Below are 10,247 nucleotides of genomic sequence, written 5' to 3'. Positions count from 1 at the left end.
CAGCAGGATTAAAAGGTGACGGAGAGAAAAGCGGTTGATGTTGAGAAGATGTAAAGATCAAAAAACAAACAAACGAAAGGACAGTGCGATTCCCACCGTTCTACACCAACAAGGCAGTGAAGGCAGTGGATGTGAAGCAGCTCAACACGACCCCACGTGTCGTATGGTCTTCCTGTGTAAATGTAGGAAAATTAATATACAGTAGTAGTTTATTAGAACAGCTGTTAATATGATGATGATGATGATGATGATGATGATGATGATGAGAAGGTTTGAATCTACTGAATGAATCTGTCTTTACGGCAAATAAAAGTCCGAGTTAAAAGCTGAGACAGGAGCTGCTGTCGGGGGTAAACAGGTTCAGTTGATGAATAAACATACACAACAATTGAAAAAAAAAATTCTTCAAGAAATTAAATAATAATTGACATCTTGCTGTGGACAAAAATTGGGGTTTTTTTTTGGGCTCCAGGGCCAGGAGTTTGTGTCTCCTGATGTTTGTGAACAGAAACGTCAGGTTGTAGAAGGCGTGTTTTTTTCAGTAAATGTCTGGGAGTTGCGTGAAAAAAAATCGAGCAAAAATAGTTCCACATTAGAAACGTGTTTCCTTCAGGATTCATTTTTGATATTTCCACTGGTCAGGATCCCAGAGGTGCATTATGGGAGCTGTGGTTCAGAACTTTGATATGTGTGTGTTTCACAGTGCATGATTATCTGTTGTGGTTTCTGTAATCTGACACTGAGTCTTGGCTTTTCTTTATAATTAGGCTTTTATTGACACTCACAACAGAGGAACACCCAGAGGTTTTGACCTGCCTACTTCCTCTCCTCAGCTCTGTGTGTGTGTGTGTGTGTGTATGTGTATTGAGAGTCTATTTTTACTCGTCTGTTCTCACTGACTGATCTACTTTCAAACATCTGAAGACTCTGATCGCCTGGTGTTTTGTGTGTGTGTGTGTGTGTATGTTTCAAACGTAGAGACCGTCTCCTTCAGGCCTCAGTTGTCCTTGCTGCTGGCCTCATAATACACCCATTACCATGACGACGCCGTGGAGGCATCAGGGCAGATCAAACATCCCATGTGGGTCGAACTGGTTTTATCTTATAAAAACACAAACTGAAAAAAATGAACTTGATAAACTGCCAATCATCCAGTCTGGCTGTAAAGCCAACTTCTAACTTTTTATGTAAAAGCAAGAGCGATCTCTCCAAAGATGACCTCCCCTGCCCCCTCTGCTGGTTAGGTTTGTAATTAAACACTTTGGCAGCACTTTAGTGAGGTTGGTCACCGGACCGTTCCTCTGCTCTGCACTCGTTGATGGTAATGAAGGTGAACTTTGAGCCGTCAGGACAAACAGCCGTCGGTGATGAAATGAAACAATCGTCTGAAACGTGAATCACCGTGCGTAGGTGCGATGGCTCACCTGGATCACTAACTGCTGGGGCAGTGACGCCGCCGCCGCTGCTGCTGCTGCTGTGGGCTTTTAGACGTGTTCCTGAACAAAGTTGGCATCTGTGTGATGTTGGGTTTACTTTTAGAGTTTGCCGTGAGCCGTGAAGTCACGGAGTCGATGACAAACCTGCGTTTGGTGAATCGTTCCGTCCTACGCTCTCCTCTGTGGTTCGTTGACAGATTAGTCAAGACTTCATCCGTTAACACCTGCTTTTTACCAGCGTTAGACATGGCTGAAGTTCAGGAAAAAGGAGTTGTTACTTTCACAGTTTCATCGAGGACCAATTAGAACAGTTTTTCCTTTTGCTCTTTTTCTTCTCTCTTCAAACCACTCGAGACACAAGTCGGAATCTGCCCAAAGTTTTAATTTTTTTATTTTTTTATTATGTTAATCATGAAAGGTTTTCCATATTATTGATTGAAGGTCGATCATAAAACACATCAAAGTCTAATTTTGTTATTGATATGGTTCAGAATTGATTAGACTTGTACAAAATTTGAGGTCTAACTTTGTTATTGATATGGTTCTCAATATATTTTAATCAATAACAGAATTGATTAGACTTGTACAAAATTTGCTTCTGCTAAAAATACTCTGAACGTTATTGATCAAGACTGGACTGGAGTGTGTCCAAGAGAGAAGGAAAAATAGAAATCACTCCAGCCAACATCACGTCGGGTGATGTTTGATCTGAAGGAATGATAAACACAGGTTCATGAGTTTTGCCAAATGTTTTTCAGAAACAGCAGCTCTTCTGTTCGTGTTGGTAATAAATATTAAGGTTTTTTTTTCCTCTCCCTCCAGTCTTTATCAGTGATGTATGATGAGACCATAACTATGTCACTGTTGGTCCTGAAATCCTTTAACCCATTCATCCTCCTTGATGGTAACCTAGCAACAAGGACAGGAGAGTTTCCCCAACAGTGTTTTTTTGTGTGTGTGTGTTTATTTCCATCTCTTGACTTTTGCAGTTGATGTGAGATCGTTCCTGTTCATCTCACAGATCAAGAATAAGTTTGAAATGTTCAGGTGTCTGGGATCTGAACTTTTCTATTAATGTAACATTCAAGTAGATTCACATCCAACTGGGACGCTTGACATTTGACTGAGATTGTTCTGTAAACAGGAACTTGTTAATGGCTGTAGGCGTCATGTGACTGTGACTGAGGAATGTTGATGTGATGACAAAGGGCTAAAGAGAAACAATCACTTCATTTCCTGTTTTGTTTTTTTCACAGCTTCAGATGTTTATACTCGTGATCACAGCAGAATATAGAAATCTACTGTACAGAGACCAACGTTTCAGCTTCAACCATGTTTACTGCATCCGTATTTTGACTTCCTCCGGCAGTTGTTGTAATTGTATTTCACAAAGCGTCTGCACAACCTGTATTTAGTTCATTACAGAAAACAGATCGTCTCATCGGCTTTTGTTGAAAAACCGCGGCTCTCCGCTCTCACCCCTCTGTCCTCTCTCCCTCCCACTCATCTCTCCCTCATCCTCTTCATGAATCCTCTCCCTGAATTAATGAGTGAATCGGTGGGATTAGATAAAAGGCCACTCTGAGCAATTAAGACTCTTTTCAGCAAATTAAACACTGTGAATATTGACATCCAGATGTAAAATACTGCCCCGATACGCGGCCTTCGGTTATTTCCATGCCGTCTAGTCCAAAACAGTAAGTATTGTTTGCGGGGGAGGTGACTCAAAAAGAGAGGGAGAGGAAGAGAGTGTGTGAGAGAGGTGGAGAGTGTTGGCATGTTCAGCACTTGCCTGCTCAGGTCATCATGTGGAGGTAGATGTACTTCTGCCCTGAGAGGAAACCGAGAGCTCTTCACTGAGCAGAGAGAGAAAAATCACTGTTCTCTAATTCAGATCTGTTCTCAAATTCTTTTTTTTTTTTACTGCATACCACCTCCAAATATATGGTAATATCACAGTACCCGCAGTATGATCACATTTAAATACTCCAACACAGGCCCAGCTTGTTCAGCTAAACAGATCAGACCAAGAAATTATACAAATACTAAACCACCAGCATCACAAACAGGAACACAGTCAGGGGCGTGTGACCATGGGCCCCTCAAATAGTCACAAATAGTCAGGGATGTGTGACCATGGGCCCCTACTGTATGTAACACACCTAAGCACATAAATATATTTCTACATATAGCACAGAATTCACTATTTAATGCAAGACTGACAGTCACTACAAGAAATGCATCAAAGCAATATATTATAATAAAATAATATTTTTGGGTCCTTGGAATAGTCCTACCAACCCCAACTGTTTGTTCATTTGTTCGTTTGTTCGTTCGTTTGTTTGTTTGTTTGTTTGTTTGCAGCAGTTAATTCTTCATTCACATGACAGATGTGACTGATGTTTGAAAAGAGTCAAAGAGAAAAAGAATGGATGGAAGAAAGAGAGAAACAAAGACCAGGAGAGAGATGTTTGTACTGAGTCACTCTGACCCGACTCCCTGCCTCACTGGTGGCATCGTGGGTATTTATACTCTGGCGTAGGATGTTCAGCCCCCTTATATAAGCCTATACACACACACACACACAGAGGAAAGTGCCCTAGGTGAAAGGCGTGTTTTGTTCGTATTATTGACTTTTTTCTTGCCTTCCTCGCTCCATCATCAGGCTCCTGTGGTTCTCTATTTTGATCACCGTCATCAGCGTCAGCGCTGTTTCATCCTGGTTCCTCTTGACTCAGGCAGCAGGAAAAACAAGAAGTCAGAGAATCAGTATCTTTCACATGGTTAACTGAACAGAAAGTGAGCAGAGCTTTTCACCAGTCGTGCGGTCGAACTGACCGTCTCCTGTGGACAAAGTGATGACCTGCACGGTTGAAGTGAGAAGAGAAATTGCCATACTGTACATTTAAGGCTCAGGTGTGTGTTCAGGTTAAATTACCTCCAAACTGCTGACATCGTTGATCGTAGTAGTGAAAAGCTGTATGGAGTATTGGTACATGTTTTCGGAGTATCAGACCAGATGCTCATACTGACACCTAGGGTTTGTTTTTACCTTTTTTTTTTTACCACCGGTCAATTGTCTGGAAATGAATCCTGCAGTGATTTAACGGCGCGCAACAAAACGTTGGTCGACGTCTATTTTGAACGGTTGGTTTGTGATTGTGATTCAGTGATTGTTCCAACAATATGTCTCAGATATTTACTGGGTGGAGATGGACTTCAAGTCTCAGTCAGATTGATTTAAGGAAGCTGATTGGTTTATAATCAAGCTGTTTGACTAAAGGAAGACTGGATTGGACTGTAACTGTAGTCTCTTATTAGTGACCTCCGTGACCTCGGGCCTTCATCTGGATAAGACCATGGCTTTCTGTTACTGTACGTGTATGTGTCTGTGAGCGTGTGTAAAAATACTGCAGCCACCATACATGAATAAATATTACTACAGTACCCGGAGAGCATGTGTGGCAGCATGAACACAGCTCCTGAATCTGGGACGTCAGTGTACCATGTGTCACTGCATCTCTGCTGCACAGACAGGAGAGAACACACACTGGCAGCTCATTAGAGGGAGAGGCTTGTTCTGTCAACATTACATAAACAGATGCTGGAAGAGAAGGGAGCAGCGAGAAGAAGGGGTTTTGTGGAACGAGTTTAATGGACCATCAATTAGGTAATGAATTATAGGAGGAAGGAATTCAAGAGGATTAGAGAACAGCGTCACGCCCATATGGAAAATCCTTCATTTTTTAATAAAATTATTATTATTATTATTGATGTTGGTTTTGAAAATGAAAAGACATTGATTTTTTTTTCTTCCATGTGTGATGTGAACATCTGTTGTGTTGTTGTGTAAGCGTTGGCTTCCCCTCCTCCCTCAAACATGGTCTGATGGCAGGAGACTATTGATTGACAACCGGTTGTTACATAATGACATCATGTGATCAAAGCAGCACGGGACAGGAGATACAGTAGAGCGCCTGGATGCAGCTATAAATACTGTATAAATGTAACTGTATGAATGTGAAGCAGTCGAGTCAAGGAGCCTCACAAATGACTTTTCATTCAGCGCGACGCGTGACAGTTTTTCAGACGGTTTGGATCTGGAATGGATCAGGAGAATATGATTTGATTATTGGACAGATTTAAGTGTTTTTGTCCCTCAGTGATGTCACTGTAGTATTCAGAAATACTCTTCTTCATTTTCTGTGTCCAAATTATGTTGGTTTTTTTTACAACTGCAGCTTCAAATGTAACATTTCCTGAAAAACGAATGAGAGGCCGTTCTTTGATCTGTCCGGTCAGTTTTAGTCTCATTTACATTTGGTTTATATATATATAAACATATATATATATGAAAAGCCTTGAAAATATTGCTCTTGAAACATGTTATCGCTTGCAAAAAAAAACCTCTCAACATTAGTGAGCAACGATTTAAACCTGAATCAAAGCGAACAATAAAATAATTCAGTGAGAGACAGGAAGTTAAAAACAAATGACAAAAAGAGAAGTTAGTATTCAAAAATATTCAACTCTAACAATAAATAATAGAGAATCGTGGTTGGGGGGTTGGATGAAAGGATGGATGGAAGTCAGAAGGTCGGAATGGCTCACGAGGAGAGGGAAGAGGTGACGAGGAAAAGACGGAAAATCAAAAACAAACTCACTGTTTGTTCCTCATTATCCTCCCAAAAAGGTGAAGGAGTGAAGCCAGAGAAAGATCTAAGAAAAAACAGTAAAAACAACTCAATTCATTTAAATGCTCTTTACCCACAATGCTCAGGGGGGAAATGCAAAAAGCCTTTCTGGAAAAGTATTCTGTCTTTCTGAAAATACATGAAAAGAAATTCAAGACGTGGTGTGAACAGGATGACTTTTCTGTCTAACAAGATTGTTTTAGAAAGGAGCATCAAACACAGGCTCACGGGCAAAGATGGGTCGTCATATCATGGCCGTTACTTGTCATCTTGGGAAATAATTCCTTATATTTCTAGGAATCTTAGCGGTGTATTGTGGCTTCTCAGAGCCTGTTGTCCGTCCAGCTCCTGAAGGTTAGCTCAGCTGCTTCTTTTAATTCCATTGAGTGTTTTTCTGTGGTGGGGGCGGGCGGGGGGTGGGGGGTTGTAGTTGTTGTTTGTATTATGCTGTATAGACTGTAATGAAGTGGTGAGGATGATGTCAGAGGATTTGACAGAACCGGTTCTGCTAAAGATCAGCAGTCACAGCAGCCATTAGCATTTGAATCCTCACTTTCATCCCTGCGCCCTTTATATTCAATCTGAGATCACAGATCATACCGGAATGTGTGGGTGCTCTTTGTGTGTGTGTGTGTGTGTGTGTGTGTGTGTGTATGTGTGTGTATGATTTCATATGATATCACCCCAGTCGGTGGGTGTTGTTACCAAAGCGAGAGGATATTGCGTGGGAGTAAAGTGCTATTAAGGTGTTCGGGATTTGCTCTCTCTGTGTGTGTGTGTGCACACGTGTGTGTGTGTGAGTGCGTCTTATCACGCCTGAGTACAGTAAGTGAATACACACATGCAAGAGTACTGAGGACAGGACGGAACGGCAGTGTGAAATGTGTGTGTGTGTGTGTGTGGTCTTCATGTGTAAAAAGCTGCTCAGCTTTTTACACATGAAGTCAGTGATTTTGACTGGTCGTGTTCTGGTTCCAGGGAACCGTCAGGAGAGGAAACGGTTTGTTAGGAGAGCTCTTCAGGAATCAACGCTGTATCTCTACCCAAAACAAACAAACAAAACAAAAAAAAAACGTCCTGCAATCAGAAACAACAACAGTTTTTATTTTATTTTTCATTTTCCTGCTGTTTCCTCCCACGGTTTGAAGACATGCAGATTGGGTTCAGTTTAACTGAGACTCTGAGCTGCCCGTAGGTGTGAAGTGTTTGTGTCCAAGGTCGGTATGTGATTAGCACCGACGCCCCGGCAACACTCAGTGGATGTGTGGAAAAGTAAAGAAATACTGCGACATTATCTGATTGCTTTTCCTGCGTCGATGTTTTGGTTTTTTTTTTTTGTCTTGAGCTCAATATTAAGTTCAGGCTTGGATTTAGTGGCTTTAAAAATAGTAAAAAAAATACTTCAAATAAAATGAAAAACGATTAAAACATGTTAATCTGTCATGGATTTCTTATCTCCACAGCCCTGCAGTTTTAAAAATCAAAAATCTAAGTATTTGTCCTTACATTTTCCTTGGTTCTCGCCGCAGTCAACATCCTAATCTCTGCAGGATTACACGCTGCATTTGCAGCTCATCTCAGCGCTCTGTGTAAATGCACTCAGGGGCAGCGTCTGTGTACATGTGGGAGACTTTGAGGGATTTTTAGCCTCCTCCGCGCACCTCGCCTCGTACACCGGGGCCTTGACATGTCTCTGCACCGCTGCTGACTGTTACCAACCTGAAGAGCGATGGCGCGGTGTTGAGACGCTGATTGAACAGACTGTGTTTGATCTTCCTGTCAGATGTGTGTATTTGGTATCTACGATAAATCTCTGCTAATGGGTGGGGAAAAAAAGCAAGATTCCAATCAGACTCAACACTGCTGGGATTTAAACTGATTCACTGAGGAATTGTTAAATATTTCCTCTTAGTAAAATAATATTTCGTCTCTCACTTTTCTTATACCTCTAGCATCTCTCTCTCTCTCTCTCTCTCTCTCTCTCTCATTCTCTCTCTCTAACTGTGGTTTGATAAATGACATAAATGATTGTCACCACAAGACAAGTTATTCAATGTTCACGTTCTCTAGCTAGGTGGTTTTCAAAGTGTGAGTTACTTTTCCACTAGAGGGCGCCAGAGTAATTTAGGACCAGAAGGAAACAAGAAAAATTAGCTGCAGGAAAATCTGTAAACTGACAATCTTGTATAATAAGGAATGAATTGGTATGTTGGAAGTACAGTGAGAAGATAGAAGGTTTTTGTAAAGTTTTACGACATGATAATAATATTTATATTTGCAGTAGCCATTTGTGTCATGCATGTGTGTAAATGTATGTTAGTGTGTGTGTTACTGTTACTGTGATGTCCCATCACTGTGATGTTACGTAGCTACAGACGGCTGTGTAAATGCTGCTTTCCATTCCGTTAATTGTTGTCGACCAAAAAGTTTGCACACAAGAACTTCCGAGGTTGTGTTTTTTTCCATTATGTTGTAGAAAAGTGCTGTTATTCACGGCGGCTGAGTCAACATTGCAGCAGTGACAATAAGTGTGTGTGGGCGATCAGAGAGAAGCACAGTATTATATGTACATTCTTCTTTTTTTTTTTGCCCAACCCCTCGATGCTTTCATATGTAAATGAACCTTCGTGTCTCACAGATTAGACGCCAAGACTAAAAATTCAACTTTTACACTAACGTCCGTTTGAGAACGATGCCTCGGCAGCGGACGTGGAGACGTTTGATTTGTTTATCAGATGTGCTGTACAGCCAATGAATGTCATTCTCAGTTGTTGTAAAATCTGTTAGATTTTAATAAAAACAAACAAACAAACAAAGGCATCTATCAGTATATATTTATATATAATAAAAATTCAATTCCACATACAGATACAGTAGAGTTAAAACACTAAACTTCTCTGTGATAAATGATAAATTCTGTGCTCTTTTCTCCACAGTGTGTTGTTTCGTGGTTCACAAACGTTGCCATGAGTTCGTCACCTTCTCCTGTCCAGGTGCTGATAAAGGGCCGGCGTCAGACGTGAGTAAAAAAAAAAAAAAATTCATTATGCAAAGAGCATGTACTTTCTCCTCGATGTTTTTTGTGGAACTTCAGTTTCACAAACACTGAGTTAATCATCGTGAGTGTGATGGTTGTCTCTACGTGTGTACGTTTTAAAGGTGATAATAAGGAATTCTGCAGTTATCCCCTTGTGGAAACTGTTGGAATTACACTTGGGCATAATACGTCTGAGACTTCCACTCCAAATCTATTTTATATTGGGTGGTTCTTCAGTATTCATAGAGTCATGTACTATTTTGAACCTGTATTGTACTCACCGTTGGTCTGTCTGATCTAATTTCACCTAATTTCCGACTCTCTGAACCTTCTCTCCTCTTCTCTCCTCCATCAGGAGGAGACTTGAAGTGGTACTTTAATAATTTTCTCATCTCCTCCCTCAAAGAGCTCATCGTCTCCTCTGCTCTGATTTACGTTCTTAAAACGTTCCTCTTTTGTCACACTGTCCGTTAAGAGCACTCTGGAGACGCCACCTTTCTTCCCCGTCAAAAGCCCAGGTGTCTCCTCAGTTCATTTCCCTGTCATTTCCCACCTTCCGTCTGACAGGTGACCTGCCTCCGTCGGGGAGCCCATTGTTTGTCATTTGCCCTCTGGTGGTGCCTTTTGTAGAACTAAAAAATCCCTTCAGGCTCTTCTATTTCCTTGTCTATTTTTGTCTCCTAACTGTCAGTTTCCTCCTCCATTTCCTGTAGTTTTTGCTCTCACTTTGACAATGTCTTTATACCTTTACTGTCCTGAGAGACTCAGACGACACCCAGGCAGCCAACGAGTGTATAAATAAAAATGTTAATGAAAATAAAAATCTGTCAAACATTTAGTTTTTTAATCTGACCAATCAAATCTGTAAATTCTTAATGAATAATCATGAATAATTGTGATTATTATTATCAAACAAATCTGAATTGATTGATTGAGATTTTACAATAACATTTAAAAAAATTAAAGAAATTTGGAAATAAATGGAAACATGTCCAAAAGTCATTTAAATGTCATTTAGCCCCCCCTCTCCCCCCCCCCCCCCCCCTTCTCTTTCACTTCCTCACAATAAACCATACCCTC

The 10,247-nt window shown here is 40.8% G+C and overlaps 1 protein-coding gene across 1 annotated transcript in view; it reads left to right on the top strand.

Annotated features, from left to right (window-relative positions):
• prkcbb (protein kinase C, beta b) overlaps positions 1–10,247 on the top strand; it is a 46,362-nt gene that overhangs the window by 7,322 nt on the left and 28,793 nt on the right. Inside the window, exon 3 of the mRNA XM_008330122.3 lies at positions 9,067–9,149. Within this exon, the coding sequence (XP_008328344.1) occupies positions 9,067–9,149 (83 nt within the window). The remainder of the gene's footprint in view (positions 1–9,066; positions 9,150–10,247) is intronic.

This window comes from Cynoglossus semilaevis, chromosome 17 (genome assembly GCF_000523025.1).
Source record: "Cynoglossus semilaevis isolate Cse_v1.0 chromosome 17, Cse_v1.0, whole genome shotgun sequence".
Classification (NCBI taxonomy): Eukaryota; Metazoa; Chordata; class Actinopteri; order Pleuronectiformes; family Cynoglossidae; genus Cynoglossus; species Cynoglossus semilaevis.
The sequence above is the reverse complement of the archived record's forward strand: the minus strand, read 5'-3'. Positions and strand labels throughout refer to the sequence as shown.